At 36.4% G+C, this 26,850-nt stretch overlaps 1 protein-coding gene across 3 annotated transcripts in view; it reads left to right on the forward strand.

The window, feature by feature from the left end:
• The window catches only part of RABEP1 (rabaptin, RAB GTPase binding effector protein 1), a 116,726-nt gene that overhangs the window by 62,750 nt on the left and 27,126 nt on the right, over nucleotides 1-26,850 (forward strand). For all 3 annotated transcript variants that reach the window (XM_008061884.1, XM_008061890.1, XM_021714243.1), the window contains 6 exons: nucleotides 9,074-9,277; nucleotides 11,034-11,194; nucleotides 13,563-13,682; nucleotides 18,776-18,911; nucleotides 23,708-23,886; nucleotides 26,249-26,380. In XM_008061884.1, the coding sequence (XP_008060075.1) occupies nucleotides 9,074-9,277; nucleotides 11,034-11,194; nucleotides 13,563-13,682; nucleotides 18,776-18,911; nucleotides 23,708-23,886; nucleotides 26,249-26,380 (932 nt within the window). The remainder of the gene's footprint in view (nucleotides 1-9,073; nucleotides 9,278-11,033; nucleotides 11,195-13,562; nucleotides 13,683-18,775; nucleotides 18,912-23,707; nucleotides 23,887-26,248; nucleotides 26,381-26,850) is intronic.

The raw sequence follows: 26,850 nt of genomic DNA on the forward strand, positions 1-26,850 counted from the left end.
TAATCCACTCACCTCAGCCTCCCAAAGGCGCGGGATTACAGGCTGAGCCACCGAGCCCGGCTATGAAGTTTTTAAAACAAAATTTTATTTGCCTCTGTTTTATTCCTGATATGAGATAAGTTGTCATCTTTTGACAATGTTTTAGTCCAGATGTAGTGACTCACACTGCTCATCTCACTACTTTGGGAGGTTGAGGCAGGAGGATCACATGAGCCAAGGAATTCAAGATATACACATATGCACGCACACAGTTATGTTTTTTGTAAGTCTTGCGATAAACCTCACATACAATCCTCTAATAGACTCACTAAAAATAAAAATAACCCAGTGAATAAAAACATACTACCAGAGAAAATAACGTAGTCACAAAGGAAGACAGTAAGAAAGGGAGAGAAGAATTACAAAACAACCAGAAAACAAGCAACATAATGGCAGTAGTGTGTCTTTTTATTCATCAGTAATAACACTGCATGCATATAGGTTTAATTCTCCAATTAAAAGTGAATGACTGAATGGGTAAAGAAAAGACCTGGCTATCGGCTGTCTACAAGAATCCCACTTCACCTATAAGATACACATAGTTTACAGGTGAAGAGCTGGAAAAAGATATTCCATGCAACTGGAAACCAAAATAGAGCAGGTGTAGCTATACTTATATCAGATAAAATAGATTACAAATCAGCAACTGTAAAATGAGACAAAGAAGATCATTATATAATAATAAAGGGAACAAGCAAGAAGATAAAGCAGTTATACATTTTTATGCACCAGTGCTGGAGCTCACAAGTATATAAAACATTCAATAATAGATCTAAAATGAAAGATTGACTGCAATACATTAATAGTAAGGGGACTGTAACACCCCATTGTCAGTAATGGACATATCATCCAGACAGCGAGCCCATAGAGAGCTATCAGAGTTAAACTACCTAATAGATGCAGGAATTCTCAACAAAATACTAGCAAACAATGCAACACATTAAAAAGATCTATTACCACTATCAAGTGAGATTTGTCCTAGGGATTCTGTGATGGTTCAACATATGCAAATTAGTAAATGTGATACATCATATTATGGAACCAAGAAAAAAAAATGACTATTTTAATAGATGTTGCAAAAGCATTTGATAAAATTCAACATCCCTTTATGTCAAAAACCCTATCAAGGTCCAAACTTTAGCTGTACGATGACCACTTAGGTACCTAATCCTGAATTGTACCCCACATCTTTAAAATGAAAACAAACCAAAAAACTCCAATCAGACTGCCTATAGGAGGAACATATGTCAAAATAATAAAGGCCATGTGTGCTAAACCCACAGCTAACATCCTACTGAATGGGGCAGAGTTGAAGGCCTTTCTTCTAAGGTATAGAACAGTCAAGAATGTCCACTTTCACAACTTTCACTCAATATAGTACTGGAAATTTTGACCAGAGCAATTAGACAAGAGATGGAAATAAAAAACATCAAAATTGGAAAGGAAGTGGTCAAATTAACCTTGTTCACAGATGACATGATCTTATACTTTAGAAGCCTAAAGACTCTAACAAAAAACTGCTAAAACTCAGAAATTTAGACAAGTTGCAGGATACAAAGTCAACACAAAGTCAACAGCATTCATATGCACCCACAGCAAACAATCTGAAAAAGAAATCTAGAAAGTAACCTTATTTACAGTGGCTACAAGAAAATACCTAGGAATCAATTTACCCAAAGAAGTGAAGTATGTATACAAGGAAAATTTTAAAACACTGATGAAAGAAATTGAAAAGGACCCCTCCCAATGGAAAGTTAGTCCTTGCTTATGTATTAGGACAATTAATATTGTAGAAATGACAATACTACTCAAAGCAATTTACAGATTCAGTGAAGTACTTATCAAAATACAATATTATTATTAAAATTTATATGGAACCAAAAATGACCTCAAATAGCCAAAACCATCCTGAACAAGAACAAAGCTGGAGCTATCACACCACCTAAGATAAAAAATTATTACAAATCTGTAGTAACCAAATCAGCATATCATTGGCATGAAAACAGACACATAGACTAATGGAGTAGAATAGTAGCTATAAATCCATGCATTTATAGGCAACTCATCTTTGACAAAGATGACAAGAACATACAATTAGGAAAGGACAGTTTTTTCAATAAATAATGCTAGGAATAGTGAATAACTATATGCAGAAAAATGGAACTAGACCCCTATCTCCGATCGTACACAAAAATCAAAGTGAATTAAAGACTTTAAGTTCTGAAACTGTGAAACTACTAGAAGAAAGCATTGGGGAAACACTTCAAGACATTGGCCTGGTTAAAGATTTTTGATATAAGTGCTCAGAAGCACAAACAACCAGAGCAAAAATAGACAAATGGGATTGCATCAAGTTACGATGCTTAATAAGCACAATAAAGGAAACAATCAACAACGCTAATAAACAACCCACAGAATGGGAGAAAATATTTGCAAACTTCCAGTCTTATAAGGGATTAAGAACTGGAAAATGAAAGTAAATCTACTCAATAGCCAATAATAATAATAATCTGATTAATTATGGGAAAAAGATCTGAATAGACATTTCTTGGAAGAAGACAAACAAATGAACAGCAGGTGTATGAAGCGATGCTCAGAATCACTAATCATCAGAAATGTAAATCATAACTACATTGAGATATCATTTTACCCTAGTCAAAATAGCTGTAAAAATATAGGCAGTAACAGATATTGATGAGAATGCAGAGAAAAGGGAACCCTTATACACCCTTGGTGGGAATGTGAACTAGTATGGCCACTATGGAAAACATTATGGAAATTCTTCAAAAAACTAAAAATAACATTACCATATGATCCAGCAATTCCACTACTAGACATACGCTCAAAATAAATCAATATATCAAAAAGATATTTGCACTCTAGTATTTATTGCAGCAATATTCACAGTACCCCAAATATGGAATCAACCCAAGTTCCTATCAATGGATGAAGGGATAAAGAAAATGTGGTATATATACACAATGAAATATTATTTGGCCATGAAAATGAAATTCTGTTATTTGCAGCAACATGGATGGTACTGGAGGTCATTTTGTTAAGTGAAATGATATAATCACAGAAAGCCAAATGTCACATGTTTTCACTCCTTTGGGAGCTAGAAAAGGGAATCTCATGGAGAGAGAAAGAGAGTAGATTTGTGGTTACCGGAGGCTAGGAAGGATGGGTGGTGGAGAAGATGAAGATTAAGTTGATTAATGGGTACAAATATATATTAAATGGTTTGATAGTTGAAACAAGACCAAGTGTTAGATGAGTAGGACCGAGTGTTAGATAGATGAGTAGGACGGTTATAGTTTACAGTAGTTTTTTGTATGTTTCACAATAGTTATAAGAATTCAAATGGTTCTAAGCATAAAGAAAAGGCATATTTAAGGTGATAGATATCTCAGATACACTGATTTGATCTTTACCAGTTACATTTATCTATTAAATTGTCACATGACCTTCAAACCTGTACATCTATTATGCATCAATTAAAAAAAAGGTGAATAAGAAAATGAACAACCTGATTAGAAAGTGGACAAAACACCTCACCAAGGAATATATATAGATGCTAAGTAAGCATCTGAAAAGATGTTCAGTATCATATGCCATTAGGGTGTTGCAAATTAAAACAACAATGACATACCACTACACAACTATCAGAAGGTATAAATTCAAAATTTTGACAGCAGCAGATGCTGGTGAAGATGTGAAACAACAGGAACACTAATTCATTGCTGGTGAAAATGCAAAATGACATGGCCACCTTAGAAAGCAGTTTAGCAGTTTCTTACAAAACATACTCTTACCTTTTGATTCAGCAGACATGCTTCTTGGTATTTACTCAAATGACTTGAAAACCTTTGTCCACACGGAAACCTGCACAGAGATGTTTATAGCAACTTTATTCATAATTGTCACACTTGGAAGCAACCAAGATGTCCTTCAGTAGGTTAATGGGTGAATAAACTGTTATGTTCAGAGAATGGACTGTTTATTACATGTTAAAAAGAAATGTGCTGTCAAACCATGAACAGATATGGGGAAACATTAAATGCATATTGCTGGGTGAGAGAAAGGCAAATTGAAAAGACCACGTATTGTATGTTCCCAAGTATGTGACATTCTGGAAGAAGCAAAACTGTAGAGATAATAAAAAGATCTATGGCTGCCAGGGCTTGGAAGAAGAGAAGGATGGATACACAGAACACCAAGGATTTTTAGAGCAGCGAAACTATTCTCTATGATACTACAGCGATGGAAACAAGTTATTAATACATTTGTGAAAAGCTGCAGAATGTACAATACCGAGTGAACCTTAATGTAGACTAAGTACAGTGAATGATCATGTGGTCATGTAGATAGGCTCATCAATTGTTACAAATGTCTCACTGTAGTGCAGTCTGTCTATAGTAAAGGAGGTTATGGGTATGTGAAGGCATGGGGTATACAGAAACCCCTGTACTTCCTGCTCACTTTTGCTGTGAACCTAAAACTGCTTTAAAAATCTTTACTAACTTTTTTTAAAATAAGAAAATACAGATACAGCCATGCATCATTTAACAATGGGGATACATTCTGAAAAATGCATCATTCGGGGATTTCATCATTGTGCAAGCATCGTGGCATTTACTGACATAAGCCTATATGGTATTGCCTACTATACATGCAGACTATAGGGTTTAGCCTATTGTTCCTAGGCAGCAAACCTGTACAGTATGTTACTGTACTGAATACTGTAGGCAATTGTGACACAATGGTAAGCATTTGTGTATCTAAACAAATCTAAATGTAGGAAAGATAATGTGTTGAGCTATGATGTTACCATGGCTAGATGTCACTGGGCAATTCCTATTGGGATTTTTCAGCTCCCTTATAATCTTATGGGGCTGTTGTCATGCACACTTTCTGTTGTTGACTGAAACATCATTATATGGTTCATGATTGTATATCAGAGACTTGTCTGAAAATAATGTATGTGGAGTGCATATGAATGGATTGGGGAAGATTTGCCATAGTTGTATGGTTTTTGGAGCTGGCTGGTGGATACATGAAGCGTATAATTTTGATATCTGATAAGTCAAGTTTCTCCACTTAATTCAAAACTATCATAACAAAGCTTTTTTGTTGAAGTTTTTTTATGTGAAGTTTTAAACATACACGAGAGTAGGCAAAACAGTATAAATAATGCTATGTTAATTCAGACTATATATAGTATTAGCATGAGAGCAGACAAGTAGATTATTATTATAGAATAGAATTTCCATAATCACACCCTCATAAATGTGAATATTTGATATATGACAAAGATGGGGTTGTCAAGATGGGAAAAGACTGGGACAAGGGCATAGAACATTGAGAACATATATGTAGAAAACATCCATTTCAAAGGCTGGGTGCAGAGACTCATGTTTGTAATCTCAGACCTTTAGGAGGCAGAGGTGGGAGGATTGCTTAAGGCCAGGAACTTGAGACCAGCCTGGGCAGCAGAGTGAGACCCTGCCTTAAAAAAAGAAAAGAAAAAGGAAATATTTCAACTTTACACCTGAATATGTGTCAACATAACAAATGATATATTGGTACTATGTTATTCCAGGTAATGGAGTGAAGTAGTTAGGTGTATAAACAATCAACAGTGTTGATGGATAAGAGGTAATTGCAGAAGAGTGCTATGCTATAAGAATATTAATTAAGATTTTATAACCTGCAACATAGGTAAGGACATAAAATATTCAGTGTAATGATAAACCCAAATTCCTGATAGTTATTACCTCAGAGGAATGTAGTGTATTTGTGATGTTTTATTTCCAAAAGTTAAAAAGAAATAGAAGGAAATGTAGCAGAATATTAAAAATTGATGAATCTAGGTAATTATGAAATCATTTACATTTGTGTCTATACTTAAAATGTTTTATAAAGCATTAGTATAAAAAAAAGTATCTGAATCTTGTTTTGATCCTTATTCAAACAAGTGTTCAGAAAGACTTTTTTTTGTCAATTGGAGAAATTTTACCAAAGATTTAGTGTTAGATATCAGGCAATTGTTAATTTTGTGCAACAGTGGCACTGTGTTTATAGAAAAAAATACAAATATTTTTAGAGATGCATGTGTAGTATGTTAGATGCTGTAATATTTCTAGGACTTTAAAATACTGCAGCAAAGAAAATGGATAGCTGAAATAAATATGGCAAAATCTTGATAATTGGTGAATTTTAGTGAAAGGTTGTTGTATTATACTCAACATTTGCATATGTTTGAAAATCTATAATCATGTATGTAGAAGTAAAAGGAATATAACTTTTTTTTTTTTTTTTTTTGAGTGGAAGTCTCACTCTGTCACCCAGACTGGAGTGCAGTGGCCGCTTCCGGCCACCGCAGCCTCGACCTGCTGGGCTCCGGCGATCCTTCCGCCTCAGCCTTCCAAGTAGCCGGAATTACAGGCATGCGCTACCACGCCCGGCTGATTTTTTGATTTATTGTAGAGATGAGGTCTCGCTGCCCAGGCGGGTCTCGAACCCGCGGGCTCAGGCAATCCACTCACCTCAGCCTCCCAAAGGCGCGGGATTACAGGCTGAGCCACCGAGCCCGGCTAGGAATATAACTTTTATTGCTGGCCAACATAAGTTTGAAATGCTTTGCTACAAAAAAATTGTTTTTAACTTTAATTTAAAGTTATGTTTACTGCCTGGTTTTTATACATTTTTATGCATAATTATATTAATATGTAAGATGTATAATATGTATTATTAATAATATATGCATATATTTAAAAAACAGAATCAATCAGTCTTGCTCAAGTCTTCTTCCAGACTCTCTGTGCTGCTTTTTAAGTACCAGAGGTTGATGTTTAGGTTTGGTATTTGTTTATAGGTTTTTCTGTTCATAATGACAACATGGTAGTGAAAAGGTATAGGTAATCTCCAAGAAATCAAAAGTACTAGGGGTAGTTAGCATGAGGCGGTGTTAAGTATCTGTAAACATCAGCCTTGATAAAATTGTAGCTCCCAGAAATGGATAAAGCATCCCAGAAATAATGCTCTTATTTTTTTTCACATTTTATAAAACGGTTCAACACTCAGAATATAGAGACAACACACACACGCACACTTTGCTTTTGTGGTTTCACATGTTTATATCTTTACTCAGTTTCTGGATCAGTCCTAGTCACATGCCTACCATGACTTTCTAGGTGTCTATCTTTAAGATACTTCAAATAGTTACTTTCTGTAATTAATATTTTTATAATTATCTTTGACTAGAATTTCAAAATATTTTAATAGTAGTGGGAAACTAATCTTGAGAGAGTAAAGATTTCTTTAATGACGTCACTTAAAATTAACATGACAAGATTTTTTCCTCTATGACTTAGACTACCAAATCATTAATTCCTGTGATTGTTTGATAACAGTATCTTTACAACTTTTAAACTTCTTTAATTGATATTATCTATTTAGTTTTTATAAGTAATTAGAAATTTATGCAAAAAAGTGTTGCCACTAGTTGTAAAGAGAAAATTGAGTCTTGAGGGTCTTGTGATTGATTCCCTTAAAGTCATAAAGCTAGTTAGTAGTAGTAGAGTTAATCTTACACCAATTTATTTTCAAGGTTAGTTAATTTATTGTGTTCTGTAAAGGAAATTGATGATTTTGCAAAGATGAACAATTTTTATTTATAAATATCTAACAACTTGTAGATGCCAAAAAATACAAAAAAGAAGTTAAGAGACAGCAGCAGACTGGGAAAAGTTTGGTAAAAGAAAACAGTTTTAGTATCTGGAACACATAAAATGCTTTTTCCAAATTAGAAGGAAACCATTCATTAGAAACAAATACAAGACTGGGCACGGTTGCTCATGCCTGTAATCCCAGCACTTTGGGGAGGAGGCTGAGGTGAAAGTATTGCCTGAGGCTGGGGGTTCAAGACCAGCCTGGGCAACTTGGTGAGACCTCTTCTCTACAATAAATAAAAAAATTAGCCAGGCGTGGTAGCGCATACCTGTAGTAGTAGTTCCAACTACTTAGAAGGCTGGGGTAAACCAGGCTCTGTGGCTCAGCCTGTAATCCCGTGCCTTTGGGAGGCTGAGGTGAGTGGATTGCCTGAGCCCGCGGGTTCGAGACCCGCCTGGGCAACTTGGCGAGACCTCATCTCTGCAATAAATCAAAAAATCAGCCGGGCGTGGTAGCGCATGCCAGTAATTCCAGCTACTCAGAAGGCTGAGGTGGAAGGATCGCTGGAGCTCAGACTGCGGTGGCCGTGAGCGTGCCACTGCACTCCAGCCTGGGTGACAGAGTGAGACTCCAACCCCAAAAAAGAAAATGATGACCATTTTCTACCCATCATGTTGATAAGCATTTTAAAAAGATGGAATATAGTGACTGTTGGTAAGTATAGGTTCATCCTTTCTGGAAAACACTTTAGCCAAAAATATGTCTTAGGCTTAAATCATGTAGTAAGCACGTCACATCAATTTGGTATATAAGAGATGGTAAGGGAGAACTGAGAAATTAATCATAGCTTTAAAGAACATATAATCTTAGCTTTAAAGCACATGTAACTGCCATGTGCTCTGGCTTTTTTTCTTTTATTAAACATTTCTTGTTTTTCTCTTTAGATTCTAGAGAGAGTAAACATTTCTTGTATGTTTACTTTGTGGAAAAAATGATACTAATAAACATTTCCAATAAATTATTTCATTGTCACAACAAGCCTGTGAGGTGGCTATTTTTAATTTCCATTTTGTATATGTGGAAACTTAAGATAGAGAGATTAAATAACGTTACCAAGTTCAATTAGCTGGGGACAGACAAGCCTAAATTTAGCTCTAAGACTATGACCTTAACCACTAGGTCATAGATAGGTAGTAATAACTGATTTGTGATAATCAGCATACCTTAAATCTCACCTCTATTAAAAGGGTCTCATTTTGTATGTTGACATTTTAAAATATAATGCTTATTTCTTTATTAGAATGTCAGCCACCTGATAGGAGTGACTTTCATTAATGAAAAAATTCTTTACTTTTTTCCCCAGAGGATCTGAAAAGGCAAAATGCAGTGTTACAAGCTGCACAAGATGATTTGGGACACCTTCGGACCCAGCTGTGGGAAGCTCAAGCAGAGATGGAGAATATTAAGGCTATTGCCACAGTCTCTGAGAACACCAAGCAAGAAGCTATAGATGAAGTGAAAAGACAGTGGAGAGAAGAAGTTGCTTCACTTCAGGCTGTTATGAAAGGTAAAGACAAAGATTAGTTTTATGGTTTTCTAAGATATCCAGTTCTGATGTTTGAGAATATTTCCAGAGGATCTTAAAATATATTCTGAGTTTCATTTGTGGCTTGACATACTATCTAACTATAGTTAGATAAAAGGGAAGTCAGTGATATTATAAATAGGCGTATTACCTGTATCTTTAACAGATTTAATAATGGAGAGTTATAATAAGAGTGTTACAGAAAGAAAGCACTAAATGAAGATGACAGTTCATTGTAAGTTCTAAAGCAGGGCTTACAAGTCCATTTTGTACAGGAGTCAGGCTAGTGATGTTGAATAAAGCTGTATGGGCACAGGGAGTATGCTGACCTGGAGAGAGCTGCCATGCACAGGTTAAAATGATTGTTTACACTGATTAGCTCCAGCTAATTATTGCTCTTCTAGTATAATGTGTTCATGCATTTAGATTTTTAAGAAGAATTTGTACTTGTATGTGAATTCTTCACTGCAGTCTTGGGGTAGAATGACCTATGGGTTGCAGTTTGTGACCCTTAATCTAAAGGAAGAGTAGTAGTTTAGTCTGTCTCCTTTTGGCATTGGTGCTTAATTACTTCCTGATTTTCTGAGAAGATGATGATGAAATGAAGTAAGTTGTTCTCTGAATCTGTAGATTCCTGGGAATTAGTTTAGCTAATATTCTAAATGTGAAATAGTGATGACTGTTTTTTCCTTATGTTTGCAATTGTGTGTCATTTTTTACCTTAGTGCTCTTTGTAAAAAGGCAGATATGGCTAGCCCTATTTCTGAGTATGTAACTGTTGCCTAGGAATTACACTAAGCCTCATGTAACAAATCCTGACTGCAATGACTTACCAAAATAGGAGTTCATTTTTCTCACAGAACACGAAGTCCTATGGTAGGTAAATCTAGGGCTGGTTATGTTGGATCTACGATGTCACCAGTGTCCCAAGCTCCTTCAGTCCTTCTGTTCCTTCATCTGTAGCTTATGGTTTTTAGCTTCATCTTTGCCTCATGGCTGAAAAATAGCTGCTCTTTTTTCAGTTTGCTTTCTAGAAAAGCAGACATTTTCTAGAAATCTCCAGCATGTGCCCCCTTTACACTTTGTTGACCAAGTGTGTGGTCATGCGTAACTATGAGGGAAACTAGAAAATGTAGTTTTCAAATAGAATACATTGACTTCCTAAACAAAATTGGGTTTTATTAGTAAGGAAGAAGGAGGAGTAGAAATTAGTGGGCAACCAGCAGTATCTGCCACATAAGATTTTATTAAAGATAAAGCCATTTTATAGTGACTTTATAGAATTTGTCTCAATTTAGAATCTTGGGTTATAGTAAAATATTTCAGAAATATATCCCTTTTCTTACACTTTCAGGTAATTAGATTGGGGTGATATGTTACATTTGGCTTTAGTCATAGTGTAGTGTCTAAGCACATAAATGTTGGTGTTGGCTGAAGTTTGAATTCTAGCCCTGCTTCATTCTGGTTATAAAACATTGGCCAGATTATTTAACCTTTCCTAAGGTTTCCTCACTCATAAATAATATATGGCACAGGTTTGTTGTCAAGATTAGAAGTTTAAGGCCCTTATTTCTACACGTAATAAGAACTAGAAATGTTTTGTTTATTTTTTTTGGTGATTTAAATATTTTCCAAAAATTAGGCATAAGTTCTTTATACAACCTTTAAAAAATTTAGTGTGCCAGACATCTTTTTTTCCATAATGCTTAGATGTGAAATATGTGGTGATGTTTTGTAGAAACAGTTCGTGACTATGAGCACCAGTTCCACCTTAGGCTGGAGCAGGAGCGAACACAGTGGGCACAGTATAGAGAATCTGCAGAGAGGGAAATAGCTGATTTAAGAAGAAGGCTGTCTGAAGGTCAAGAGGAGGAAAATTTAGAAAATGAAATGAAAAAGGTATGAAGGAATGTGTTCATCTGTAGAAATATTTGAATCCAAATGCAAAGTGCTAATATTGTTGTGGTAATAGACATAATTTTTTGTTTTCTGTTAGTGGAATTATTTGGACACAGACCAAAATATAGTACTAAATAATGTATTATGTTTTCCCCAATTATCTCTATGGCTAATTCCATCACCTTCTTTAAATCTTTGATAAGATGTTGCTACCTAATGAGGCCTATCCTGATCACCCAGCATTTAACATTGCCTACCTCCCTCTGCCACCTGTCACCTCTCTCCTCATCTCCCTTATCTTGCTCCAGTTTTTCTCTTTTCATAGCATATATTTCTTTATGATATGTAGAGTTCAGCTATTTATTGTTTGTTGTGTACTGCTTCTATCTCCTTGCTAGAATGTAAGCTCCACGAGGGTAGCTTTTTAATTTGTGTATTCCAAATCCCTAGAATAGTGTCTAGCAGATACTTGCTCAATAAATATCTTTTGAATGAGTGTTGTTGATGATTGTGTCTAAACCAAAGTTTTAGAATAGATGTTACTTTTTTTCTTTCTCAGTATCCTTTGGTTCTTGTGTGATGACTATATCACATATTGTATACTTGAACATAATACCATATCATGCCTGAACACGGGGCAATTAAATGTAAAGTGAGACATTTTATCGTTGAGAAAATTTAAAAAGCTTTTTAAAGCAGTTTGAGTATGTTAACTTTTACATTAGTGTTTTATATATGCATATATTTTTAAAATCACATTTATAAGATAATAATTAGAAATTGATTTCTAATTATTATTTTCAGTTGGCTTTATCATGGTCTTTCGTTCCTAATCTCAGTTTATTCTTTCAATGTATGTGTATTCATGATTTCCACAATATGCCACCTTTGGTCATCTAAAAAACTAATTCTTAAAATGAACTTTATTTTTAAAAAATAGCTTTGATTAACAGAAAAATTACAAAGATAATATACTTCATGCCCAACTTCCCCTATTATTACCTCATCTTAGTATAGTATATTTTTCACAGTTAATAAACCAATATTGTTTACTATTATTAACCAAAGTCCATTTTTGTATTCAGATTGCAGTAGTTTTTACCTTGTGTCCTTTTTTTCTGTTCTAGGATCCTGTCCAGGATACATTTAGTCATTGCATGTAGTCATGTCTCCTTAGGCTCCTCTTGGCTGTGACAGTTTCTCAGATTTTTCTTGTTTTTAATGACCTTTCTGACATTTTTTAAAGTGCTCTTTAAAAGTTTTGTTTACCGTGACATTCAGTACTTTGTATTGTGAAGTCATATTTACATTAATAAATAACTCAATATGTGATAAATTATTTGTTTCCTTCCTCCTTTTTTTTCTTGCTGATTTTTATCAGGTGACCTTTATAAGTATTTCCAACTAGCTTGACTGAAGATATTTTAAGCTAACTTGTCTTTTCTAAACAGTACTTAATTCAAAATAAAATAAATGATGACTCTGTAAGGATCTGAAAACAGAGTGAATATGAAACCCTCTTTTCTGAGGAATATGTTTTTCAGGAAAAATCTCCTTATATTTGGGCATTTGTGATATTTTCCCTATGCTGAACAATTTAGGATAAGTTTGTACTCATTTAAATTCAATGAATTAAGTTTTAGTTTCATTGGAAGGAAAAAAGTCATCTTTTTGAGTCTGCTTTTGTTTGTCTCGGTGTGTATATATATGTATATATAAAAAATGAAAATTCAGTTTCTCATCAGTTTATAGTTTAAGTAAGTTGTTTACTTTTAATCCATATTTTCTGAGAATGGAGTCTGGAAAACAATGATAGTTTTAGGGGTTTTTCTTTGAGTTTGTTTCATTTAAATGTTTGTTTCATTTAAAATAATATTTAAAGTACTCTGTTTAAGTAATTGGATGCCTTACTCATAAAAGCATTTTTGTGGTAACAATTTTTGAACATTTTAGATAACACATTATTCTATTTTAGGTGTTTAAAATATAATTTAGTCCATTCAATATTCAGAAGAAATTACAGTCTCATTAACTTAATAACCAGGAATTGTAAAAATTATGTATTATGTGTATTTCCTTTTATATGTGGAATATTTTCTTACTCAACTAAAAAGTCAAATTTGTCATAGTGAATCCATTTCCCTACTTACTTCCAAATTCTAAATTGACTATTTGGGAAAACTGATTATGACTTGATATTCAAAGTCACACACCATTTGAAAGTTAGATGTGGTTCAGTTTTGGGAATGTTAATATAGTTCCTGGTAGAGTTACTTGTCTCATTAATTTTTAGCAAATGGATGGGTCAGGGTTTCTTAGAAAAGCAATAAATGAATACGTTGTAACATTCATTTCTTTTTAACCATAGGCCCAAGAAGATGCTGAAAAACTTCGGTCTGTTGTGATGCCCATGGAGAAGGAAATTGCAGCTTTGAAAGATAAACTGACAGAGGCTGAAGACAAGATTAAAGAGCTGGAGGCCTCAAAGGTTGTGAACCATTGTAATCCATTTGCTTGAAACCCAAGATTCTGCCCTAATGCCATGAATAAAATTAGAATCCATAAAGGGGAAAATGTAATTTAAGTTATGCATCTTAAGAATCTTTATTTCAAATGCAAAGATATGCATGCTTTGGGATGGTTTTGTCCTTATGGATATTTTAAATAATCACAGTAATGATGCTTTATCACAGGTGGCTGCTTTGTTACAAAGTTAGTGTTCATTTTCTTATCAAAATGAGATCTGGTCTTACTCATTTTCTTATCAAGGAAAATAAACTGTTTAAAGTTGACTTTGTTTTCTGATGCCAGCTCCAGAATGCATCTTTTAGAGATGATGTAGCTATAGTATGGCTGAATTTGTTGTCCATAAAGACATAGCAGAGGAAATAGAAAAGGAATGTTAAAAATTGTAATAATTAAAATAGTAACCAAAGAAACAATGAAAAAAGGTAAATAAAAGCACTGGGGTTGGGCATGGTGGCTTATGCCTGTAATCCCAGCACTTCCGAAACTGAGGTGGGAGAATAGCTTGAACCCAGGAGTTTGAGAGCAGCCTGGGCAACATAGTAAGATCTTGTCTCTACAAAAAATAAAAATATTAGCTGGGTGTGGTGACACGTTCCTGTAGTCTCAGCTACTCGGGAGACTGAGGCGGAAACATTGCCTAAGCCCAGAAGATCAAGGCTGTGGTGAGCTGTTTAGTGTGCCTCTGCACTCCAGTCTGCATAACAGAGTGAGGCCCTGACTCAAAAAGCACTTGAGAGTGTATCAATCAATAATTCTGATAAATGTAAGCTCATATCGATTGATTTGAGTCAGAGTCTCATTCTGTTTCCCAGGCTAGAGTGCAGTGCAGTGGCATGCTCATGACCATGTAGCCTCAATCTGCTGGGCTCAGGCAAACCTTCTGCTCAGCCTTCCAAGTAGCTGGAACTACAGGTTCGAGCTATGACAACCAGCATTTTTTTTTAAATTATAGAGATGAGGTCGGCTGGTTGTGGTGGCTCAAGCCTGTAATCCCAGCACTTTGGGAGGCTGAAGTGAGGGGATTGCCTGAGCCATGGGTTCGAGAACAGTCTGAGCAACTTGGCAAGATCTCTTCTCTGTAATAAATCAAAAAATTAGCCGGGTGTAGTAGCACATGCCTATAGTTCCAGCTGCTTGAAAGGCTGAAGTGGAAGGATCGCCTGAACCCAGCTGGTTGATGCCGGGGTAGCAGTGAGCATGCCACTGCACTCTAGCCTGGGCGACGGAGTAAGACTCCAACTCAAAAAAAAAAAAAGAAAAAAGAAATGAGGTCTCATCAAGTTGGTCAGGCTGGTCTCGAACCCCTGGATTCAGGCATTCCTCTAACCTCTGCCTCCCAAAGTGCTATGATTACAGGTATGAGCCACTGTGCCCGATGATACCTACTTTTAAAAGAGATTATTGTGCCGGGTGCAGTTGCTCTCACCTGTAATCCCAGCACTTTGGGAGGCTGAAACAGGAGGAATGCTTGAGCCCAGGAGTCAAAACAAGCCTGGGCAATGTAGCAAAACCTCATTTCTATAAAGAATAAAAAATTAGCTGAGTATGGTGGCACACACCTATAGTCCCAGCTACTTGGGAAGGATCACCTGAGCCCAGGAAGTTGAGACTGAACCATGATCATGCCACTGCACTCTAGCCTGGGCAAAAAAATGAAATCCTAACTCAAACAAACAAACGCTTTTCAAATAATTACTTATAACTATAGAATAAAGTGAAATTAGCATTCCACCTCATACCTTACAAAAATTAAGAAACAGTGAATTAAGAACCTAAAATTCTCATTCATTTTCTTACTGAGGAAGATAAACTATTCAAAGTTTATTTTCTAATGCCAGCCCCAGAATTGATCTTTTAGAGATGATATAGCTATAGTATGGCTGAATTTGTTGTCCATAAGGGCATAGCAGGGGAAATACAAAGGGAACGGTAAAAATTTTGATAATTAAAATAAAATAGGAACAATAAGAAACAATGAAAAAAGGTAATAAAAGCACCAGGACCGGGTACAGTGGCTTATGCCTGTAATCTTAGCACTTTGGGAGGTTTAGGTGAGAAAAGTAAATCTTTAAAACTTTTAGATGTCCCACGGGTTTGAGACCCGCCTGGGAAACTTGGTGAGACCTCATCTCTACAATAAAATCAAAAATTAGCTGGGCGTGGTAGCATGCGCCTGTAGTTCCAGCTACTTGGAAGGCTGAGGCGGAACGATCGCCAGAGCCCAGCGGGTCGAGGCTGCGGTCCAGTCTGGGTGACAGAGTGAGACTCCAACTCAAAAAAAAAAAAAAAAAACAACAAAAGAAAACAAAAAAAACTTTTAGATGTTAAAAAACAGAATATATTGTTGGGGTACTAAAAGATTTCTTAAATAAGATGAAAATATTGACTTTGATAAGAAGGGAAAATGGACAAATTTAGCTACGTTAGAATATAATCTTTCTTGCTAAAAAATAACTGTAAAAAGTTGAAAAGAGAAGCTATGTATTTTGAGAAGGTATCTGTATCTCATATTACCAAATATAATTAGTATCCAAAATAATAAAAAATTGCCAAGTCTACAAGGGACAGATGGTTCAGTAGAAAAACAGGTAAAGTGTATTAATGATCAGTTCACTAAAGAGGAAACCAGAATAGTCAAGTAATGTGAAAAGATATTCAGCCACATTAGAAATTGGGGAAATCCAAGTTAAAGTGAGATACCATTTTATCCTAATTAAGTTGTAAGTCTTACAGACGAATTTGTCACATTCACCTACTACTGGTGTGTGTGAAACTCTTCTCAGTTTAAGCTATTGTTGTCAAATTGTACCCCCCAGTTGACTACTTGGGGGCTCTCGTGGTTCGTGTTATTTTTTCTGCTTTCTCCTGCATAGATGCTTATACCATATATGTTTTTCTGGATAGGTAGCTTTAAGTGATTGTACCCTCTCCTTGTCACCTGACTTTTTGTAATGTCCTTGTGTTTTTGGTGTGTGTTATTAAGGGGAGTGGAATTCAAGGAAATTCAGATGCTTTGCTACCACTGCTGCCACCTTCCCAGAGTTCTTAAATATTAGAAATATATTAATTAGGTCAACTGTGTATTCTAAAATAATAGCTGGTAGAATCAGTGGTTATATGATACCATATACCACCATTTTATATCTGCCATATGGATTCTGTTACCATCAGCTGGATTAGTGACTACCTTCTTTAGGTGTTAGGGAAAGTGCCTCACAGTAGTCAGTAATTTGCCACTCTTGGTTAGAATCTTGTAGTTAGCTGACAACCTTCCATGAAACTATTAAATGTCAGCTTAAATACTCATTTTAGTCTTTGACTAGTATTGTATGATGATCTAGGAGTAAAGATAACTGAAAACAGATAGCCAGCTATTTTTATTTTTATTTTTTTTAAATTTGAGTTAGAGTCTCACTCTGTCGCCCAGACTGGCGTGCAGTGGCTGCTCCTGGCAACCGCAGCCTCGACCTGCTGGGCTCTGGCGATCCTTCCGCCTCAACCTTCCAAGTAGCTGGAACTACAGGCGTGCGCTACCACACCCAGCTAATTTTTTGATTTATTGTAGAGATGAGGTCTCACCAAGTTGTCCAGGTGGGTCTTGAACCTGCGGGCTCAGGCAATCCACTCACCTCAGCCTCCCAAAGGCGCAGGATTATAGGCTGAGCCACCGAGCCTGGCTAAGCCAGCTATTTTAAGTTTGAAGTAGTAGGAAAGGCATAAAAGGCATGAAAGTGATCTTGAATGTAATATTAGATGTGACCATTTAAAAAAGTTGAAAGTTAACTAAACAGAATTTAGGATGGACAATTTATAAGACAAAGTGAAACAAGTGACCTTATAATCTTAGTTTTTCTGGAGAAAGATTGACTTTTAGTTTGTTTATAACTTTCAAATATTAGACTGTATTGTTAATTTTCTGACTGTTGTAGTTAATTATTCAACAGAAATGAAACATTTTTGTAAAAGATGAGATTTTAAAAATACTCTGCACTTGCCTTCGAGTTTGAGTCATTACAGTGTGAGACTAGTTATTTTTCTCATCATGATTTCCTCTTTTTTACTTCTATGAATATATGTATCTGTAAACATGTCTCCTTTTTATAAATTTAAGGCATTTGAAATCACCTCACCAGAAATCAAATAAAAGCAAATGTGTAAGAGTGTGGTATCATTTATCCTTAAAAATTAGTTATTATTATTATTACTGTTATTACTATTATTTTGGTGGGCCCTAATACAATGACTGTTGTCTTTATTCATTTTTTTTTTTTTTTTTTTTGAGTTGGAGTCTCACTCCGTCGCCCAGACCAGAGTGCAGTGGCTGCTCCTGGCCACCGCAGCCTCTACCTGCTGAGCTCCGGCGATCCTTCCGCCTCAGCCTTCCAAGCAGCTGGAACTACAGGCGCGCACTACCACACCCAGCTGATTTTTGATTTATTGTAGAGATGAGGTCTCACCAAGTTGCCTAAGCGGGTCTCGAACCCGCGGGCTCTGAGAAAGCAGGATTTATTGAGAAGACAGAAAAGCTCCCACAATGGGAGAGGACCCACAGGGGTTGCCCAAAAATTAACTGCTATTTTTTAAAAGCGAAACATACCTGTTGTTACTGAGTATAGGATAAAGTAGACATATGCATATGCAAATTGGAGCCACCTTTTTGAAAAGCAAGGCACAAAACTGTTATGTATTAGTCTCAATTGTTGACTCTGATAATATGATTATGGGTGACATCTACTATTATGTTATTTTCCTGGTTTTCTATAGTAAGTATATGTTTGTTTTATAATTATAAATGTTAATTTTTGTGGATGTAAATTTATATAAAAGTAAGTGTAATTAGAACTTACCACTCTACCTAAGATAGAAACTGTTGTAGGATGAGTGTGGTGTCTCACACCTATGATCCCAGCACTTCGGAGACAGAGGCAGGAGGATTGCTTGAGGCCAGGAGCTCAAGATCAGCTTGGGCAACCTAGTGAGACCCCACCTCTACTAAGAACGAAAAAAAGAAACTTGTGAATTTCAGTCTAATAGAATTATATCTTCTTTCAGGTTAAAGAACTGAATCATTATTTGGAAGCTGAGAAGTCTTGTAGGACTGATCTAGAAATGTATGTAGCTGTTTTGAATACTCAGAAGTCTGTTCTACAGGAAGATGCTGAGAAACTACGGAAAGAATTGCATGAAGGTAAATATATGCTCAGCATTGTTTTTTCTAGCCAGCTTAGTCTAATATCATACTCTGCATATTTTTATCTCAGTCCCTAAGAGAAATATGAAGGTACAAATTGATATTGACAAATAATGATATCAGATCCTAAAATACCAATGCAACATGTTAGTGATTCAATGTAAGCTTTGTAGTTGGTTTGAATGTTCTCATGAAAAGCTAAAATTGTGAGGAATACTAAAGATACTTGGATTATTAGTGGCTTATCTTTCCTCCATGACCTCAGTAATAACTTCATAACACGTGATCTCTGGGCAGATAATAATAAAGCTGGGAATTCTGCTTAACCTTCTTTTGCCTTCATACCCAATTTGATGGAGATGTATTAGCAAAACTGAGAATGGGAGAGAGAGATAGTGTATTCTTAAGGCCTTAAGTAACATCCTGGTTTTAAGGGACAATTTTGATTTCACCAGACTGGTAGCAAAGTGATGCACAAATTGACTCTCTTTTCCAGGGGTAGGGGAAGAAGTTTCATTCATTCCCCATTAAAATAAAAAATACTTTTATTTTCAATTCTTCTAGTGATTTCTTTCTTTCTTTCTTTTTTTAATTGAGTTGGAGTCTTACTCTGTCACCCAGGCTGGAGTACAGTGGCACACTCAGAGCCATCCCACTATCGACCTGCTGGGCTCTGGCAATCCTTCCACCTCAGCCTTCCAAGTAGTCAGAACTACAGGCGCATGCTACCATGCCTGGCTAATTTTTTATTTATTGTAGAGATAAGGTCTTGCCAAGTTGCCCGGGCTGATCTCGAACCTGCAGGCTCAGGTAATCCACTTGCCTCAGCCTCCTAAAGTGCTGAGATTATAGACTGAGCCACCGAGCCCAGCTTTTTTTTTTTTTTTTTGAGTCGGAGTCTTACTCTGTTGCCCAGGTTGGAGTGCAGTGGCACGTTCATGGCCACTGCAGCCTCGACCTGCTGGGCTCTGACAGTCCTTCTACCTCTGCCTTCCAGGTAGTTGGAACTATAGGTGCGTGCCACCATGCCCAGCTAATTTTTTTATTTTTTTTTTGAGTTGGAGTCTCACTCTGTCACCCAGACTGGAGTGCAGTGGCCGCTCCCAGCCACCGCAGCCTCGACCTGCTGGGCTCCGGCAATCCTTCCGCCTCAGCCTTCCAAGGAGCTGGAATTACAGGCACGCGCTACCACGCCCGGCTAATTTTTTGATTTATTGTAGAGATGAGGTCTCGCTGCCCAGGCGGGTCTCGAACCCGCGGGCTTAGGCAATCCACTCACCTCAGCCTCCCAAAGGCGTGAGATTACAGGTTGAGCCACGGAGCCCGGCTGTCAATTGAGGCCGCTCCAATGGCTTGAAAGGTCTTTGAAATCCTTCTTTCCCCAGCCTTGGTCGTGGACCACCCTTTGGTTTGCCACCCAGGTACACCTGTAGGACGGAGGCACCTATTTCCCCCAGCTGATAGTGATACTGGCTATCCCTCCCCAGGTGTCTCTCTCAGCCACAAGTAGTCACTTTGCCAGGGTCATGCTCCCTCCTCGGGTACTTCTAGTGATTTCTGTATACCTGAGTTTCTTAACTTTTTTGTGTCATAAATTCCTTTGTTAGCCTTGTGAAGTCCCCTCGGTATATAATGTTTTTAATACATAAAATATATAAGATTACAAAATAAACCAATTATATAGTAAAACAGTTAACAAAATATTAAAAAAACTCAAACTTACAATATAGTAATAAATGTGCTGTTTTATTAATATGTTAAATAGCAAGGTCTAGCAGCAGGTTTAATAACTACTGTAATTCTGAAGTAGCAATGCTCACAAATGATGTATTAGTAAATCTGCAACAACTGTAATGAAGTAGGAAAATATCTGATTTTTATTGGTGACCAAGTCATGATTATTGTTTTGCTTCTGTGGTTTGTTGCCTCCATTTTATAATCCAAGCAAATAATAAATTTCTGTTAGAGGATAGTGAAAATAAAATCTACCTTTTTTTCTCACTGAAGTGTATGGACTCCTTGAACTCTTATATTTGCTGCAAGTTATGCTAGTAACATATTTTAATATGTAGGATTAGAACTATGGTGGTACAGTATTTTTAAGTACGTCAAATACTGTGAAAAACATAGCTATAAATGTTTGCATATGAGTTAGTTTCTTTCCAAATAGTAGAAAGCTAAAATGATATACATCTATATAATTATTTGATAAAATATTATGAAATAATCCAAGCTTTGAATGGATCTTTGGCCTTCAGAAAACAGTGTTCAGATGTAATATTACAGTAAAAAAGACACCCATACTCTCAAATGGTGTCCAAAGGAAACAGTTTTGTTTAAACTATGACCCCAACCCTTCCAGAAATAGTGTAAGTTATTGAGATTACCAAACCTTCATAACATATCTGGAAAAGTGTCTGAGGTTAATTAAAATGAAGAAGGGGCTGGAGCAATTTTTAAACTAAAACACACCAAAAAAAAATAGTCTTTACATGAAAAGAAGACATATGAAACTTGAGCAGCAGTGTAACTTATAGCCTAAATTGGAGGAATTAGTAATACAACCAAATTAGTGCAATTGCCTGTTATATGTGCTATGCTTGGAAGTGTGTTAGGATACAATGGTGCCACCAATGAAAAGTGGTCAATTCTTTTCATACTAGGAACGGATAGGCTTCTTAAAAGAAATTGTTCTTGGCCCAGTGCAGTTGCTCATACTTATAATCTCAGTGCTTTGGGAGGTCAAGGTGGGAGAATCATTTGAGGCTAGAAGTTTGAGACCAACCTGGGCAACATAGTATGCCCTCATCTGTACAAAAAAATAAAAATAAATTAGCTGTGCATGGTGATGTGTGCCTGCATTCCTAGCTACTTGGGAGGTTGAGGTAGGAGCACTGCTTGATCCCAGAAGTTTGAGGCTGCAATGAGCTGTGATTGTGTCACTGTACTCTAGCCTGGACAGAGGAAAACCCTATCTCAAAAAAAAAAAGAAAAATATAAGTTGTTCTTAAGTGGAGTTTTGAAAGATGGGCAGTACTTGTGAGGTAGGTAGAGAGAAGCATGGCATTTATGGCCATTTGCATGTGGTGCAGCTAGATATGGAAGATTATGTAAAGTAGTTCAGGCCAGGCGCAGTGGCTCAAGCCTGTAATCCCAGCACTTTGGGGGGGCCGAGGCGAAGGGATTGCCTGAGCTTAGGGGTTTGAGACCAGTCTGGGCAACTTGGTGAGACCTTGTCTCTAGAGTAAATTAAAAAATTAGCCGGGTGTGGTAGCGCATGCCTGGTTCTGGCTGCTTGGAAGGCTGAGACAGAAGGATTGCCTGAGCCCAGCAGGTTGAGGCTGCGGTGGCTGGGAGCATGCCACTGCACTCCAGCCTGGGCGATAGAGTGAGACTCCAACTGAAAAAAAAGAAAAGAAAAGTAACTCAGCATAATTAGAATGCAAGAGGCAATGGGCAAGATGTGACATTGGAGTGGTAGAAATGGGCCAGGTCATGGAAGTCTTATGCTAAGGATGTTGGACTTTATCATATGAGCATTTAGGAGCCTCTGAAGGTTTTTTGCACCCTTAAGTAATAGTTTTATTGAGATATTATTCACATGCCATGAAGTATACTTTTAAAGCATACAGTTAAGTGATTTTTTAATATATTCACAAAATTGTGCCCCATTATCACTGTCTTATTACGGAACATTTTTATTACCTCATAAAGAAATCATTTGCCTATTTGCATTCACTTCCTATCTCTCTACCTCTAGCCTTGGCAACCACTAATCTACTTTCTGTCTCTGTAGACTTGCCTATTCTGGACTTTCTTATGAATGGGATTTTGTAATATGTGCCCTTTTGTGTCTGACTTCTCTGAAGAATTTTAAGCTGGAGAGTGATAATATGAATTTTACATTTAGAAAATTCAATCTAATAGCAATATGGTGAATAGAATAGAGAGGGCAGGAAGAATAAAAAGGAAGCCACTGTTATAGTTTTCTAAGTTATAAGGGATCTAAGGCAGAAGCCAGAAGATAGATGTGTCATACTGCAAAGGAAGCAGAATTAGTAGGCCTCTCTCATAGTTCAATGCATTGGGATAAGGAAAGGGTAAAAGTATGAGTTGTTTCTTAGGTTTATGCCTTGGATGGCTGGGTAGATGGGTGGATAGTTTATACTGCCTGTTCTTTTTTTTAGTAGAAGATGGCTGAGGTGATGAGTATTAACGCATTTTACAAAGATTCTTTGATCTATGAGAGGTCTAAACAAACTGGACCCAGTAAGGATTCCTGGGCAACATATTTGTCAGAATGTATTAAATACAATTATGAGTGGTTATTCTATCTTTGGACTTTAGAGCAACATTTCTCAGAGTATATTCTCTAGAACATGTTATTTGAGTTACACTGTGAAAAAGGTTTGATTTTTTTCTTTTTTTTGTGAAATAAATTTGTAAAATGTTGTATTGTATATCACCTTCCAAGAAAACAGACATAATTAAGACCCTGAACTCAAAGTCATATAGTAAAGAAATCTTTAAAAATTTATTTAACCTGGGGTTTCCAAACCCAGAAATCTTTATTTTATATGTTCCTAGAAGCACATTTTGACACATTCTGCTTTAGAGTGATGGTGCGGGAATAGCTGCCATGTTTAATCATAAGTTGCCCTTGGTGCCAATCAGTGACAGAATCCTAGACATGTGGACCATTGGCCAGACCTGGGCCGGTAGCCCTGTGCTAAAAAAAAAATGCCTACCATTAAAATTCAGTGTTTTTGATGGGGGGGCGGGTTCCTAAACAGTTTGCCATCTCTTGGAACAAGAGCGACAACAACACAACCAGTTAAAACATACGTGGCAAAAGGCCAATGACCAGTTTCTGGAATCTCAGCGTTTACTGATGAGAGACATGCAGCGAATGGAGATTGTGCTAACTTCAGAACAGCTCCGACAAGTTGAAGAACTGAAGAAGAAAGATCAGGTGAGTAGCAGTTTTGTTGGACTTATTTACTTTGTTGATAATGTCCCCTCCACATTTGATTGCATTATCTTACATAGGTTAGAGATTGACTTAAGCTGAAACAAAGCGATGTATGTCACTTTAAAAATCATAATAGCTGATTTGAGCGATTTTGTTTTTCAGCTTTAGAAATGACCTTATCTGGAGTAAAAAGGAAAACTGATTTTAAAATGATCTGCAGAGACTGTAGAATGCAGCAGTACATATTTCTGAGAAAATTTTTCTCTTCAATGCTATCCATTTCTCCGAGGACTCCAAAGTTTTGTCAGTCCAGGCCAAGTCTTTGGTGACATTGCTCTAAAAGCCTTACTAGAAGATGACATGAGCCGGGCATTATGGTTCACGCCTATAATCCCAGTACTTTGGGAGGCAGAGGCGAGAGGATTACCTGGGTCTAGGGGTTCGAGACCAGCCTGGGCAATTTGGTGAGATCTCGTCTTTACAATAAATAAAAAAATTAGCTGGGTGTGGTGGCTCATGCCTGTGGTTCCAGCTACATGGAAGACCGAGGCAGAAGGATCACCTGAGCCCAGCGGGTCGAGGCTGTGGTGACTGTGAGCATACCAATACACGCCAGCCTAAGTGACAGAGTGAGACTCCAACTCAAAAAAAAAAAAGATGACAAGTTATGGATGGAGAGGCTGAGTGATAGGAGAAGGCAGATGTTCAGAGTGCTGCATATTCAAGATTCTGCTTTTTTCTTATCTTTTAAAAAATTATTTACATTATGTGAATAATATACAGATACATTTTCATGTTAATATCTTTTAAATACAAAATTAAATAATAAAATAAATATAAAATGATCAAATGAACCCCCCCCTTGACATCTCTTACCCTTTCTCTTCCCTGAGGTAACCACTTTTATCAGTTTGATAGAGAGTCTTCCAGATCAGTTCTGTGTTTATGATTGTACATTTAGGGGGTCTCCCCACCATATACTATAGCTATACCATAAGCATTATCAGGATATATTTTTATATCAAAGTTCTGTCTCATGCATATACCATAATTGGTTTAACCCTTCTCCTTATAATGGAGAAGGGTTAAACCAATTTTTTTGGTCCTCAAATAAGTGTTATAGCTAATATCCTCTACCATGTTGTATATGTGTGCACATATTTCCCTAGGATAGCTATGCAAAAGTGTTCACTGTTTTTCTAGGTATTTTATGAAATATTTCAAATTAACTTACATGACAGGTTAGATTTTGTTTTTCAGAAGTTTCCTCTTTTTTAAGTTTCTTTTTTGGCTCTTAATTCTGACCCATTCATCTTGTGTGTAGACATAGTCAACATAAGGGTTTTGATTCTAAAGTACAGATATTATCATGCCTTCCCTGCTGTATATTAAAAAAGTCTCAACTTTACTAAGATGGTCAGTTAAGGCCTTTATTAACATTTATAGAGCTCTTGCTGTGTGCTAGCATTGTGCTAAAGCTTTATATATAAATCTTTATCTCAAGTGGCTCTCAACAAAAATCTAAACTCTTCCTCTGAGGTAGGGACTACAGTAGAGGTAATGGTTTGAGGCAGTCTCTGATTCTAGAGTCTAAGCGCATAATCACCATGTTCCTCACATTTCATGTGCCTGGATGTTTTTCAGTTATATCAGTTACTCAGTATTCCCTCATAGGCCTACTTTTCCATGCTTCTGTCCTTTGTATGTGCTTTCTCTCTGGAGCTTTTGCCTATCTCTTCTCACGCAGCTGGCCAAATTATCCTACTGACCTTTCAAGCCTGAGCTGAAGTGTTACCTCTTTTGGGCTCCCTTTGCTGGCTTTCTCAGATGAAACCAGTCATTGTTTTTCTTTTTCTGTAGAACCTGGCATATACTTGTAATTGTCTGTCTTTACTAGACAGTTTTTAAGGGGCATTGAATATATTTATCTTTGAGTGAATTATTATATCAGCTTTAATTATTTTTTAAATTTTATATAAATTTGTACATGTTTCTAATGGTTGTGTAATGCTATAACGTTTTTATAATTTCTACAATAATCACAAGGAATGTTCTATGTAAATTTATCTTTCTTGGACCGTTTAAATAGAGAGGGTTTGGTTTAATTTTATGTCTTACTTTCTTGGGAGCTGCTTCCTAATTTCTTCTTTAAACCAAAGTTCTTACTTTGTGCTTGTAGTATTAAAATATTTGGTCAAACCAGAAGCCCTTAGATGAGATTATGAAACAAATAAGCTTATGTGTCCAGTTTTCTCTTACCATAACATTGTTCTTACTTATTTTGAGTGGTTAAAGAACTATATGACTTATTAATCAGTGGATTACTTGGGTAATAGGTGTTTTTTTTCCTTCATAACTATAGGAGGATGATGAACAACAAAGGCTCAATAAGAGAAAGGATCACAAAAAAACTGATGTTGAGGAAGAAGTAAAAATACCAGTAGTGTGTGCTTTAACTCAAGAAGAATCTTCAGCACAGTTATCAAATGAAGAGGTACAGTGAATCTATAATTAAAATCATTATATACACAATGTCACCATTTTAAGCTTACTCATACATCAGTTAATTATATTGTTCATATGGGAATTGCATAACTACTAGCTGAAAATTAGATAAAATGACTATATTTTCCTTTGTTTTTATGGCATGGGTAGCACTATTTCAAACGTTGCAGTTTCATTCGTTGTCATAAATAATGAGATGTTCTTTTTTCTAGTACTTCCAAAGTTTAATACATTAGAATAATTTTTTTTTTTTTTTTTTTTTGAGACAGTATCTCATTCTGTCGCTCAGACTGGAATGCAGTGACTTACTGTATGATCACGGCTCACTGCAGTCTCGACCTCCTGGGCTCAGGCAATCCTTCTGCCTCTGTCACCCAGTAACTAGGACTACAGGCTTGCGCCACCATGCCCAGCTAATTTTTTGATTTTTTTTTTTTTTTTTTGTAGAGACGAGGTCTT

This window comes from Carlito syrichta, unplaced genomic scaffold (genome assembly GCF_000164805.1).
Source record: "Carlito syrichta isolate Samal-C Ts95f unplaced genomic scaffold, Tarsius_syrichta-2.0.1 Scaffold95853, whole genome shotgun sequence".
In the NCBI taxonomy this organism is placed as follows: Eukaryota; Metazoa; Chordata; class Mammalia; order Primates; family Tarsiidae; genus Carlito; species Carlito syrichta.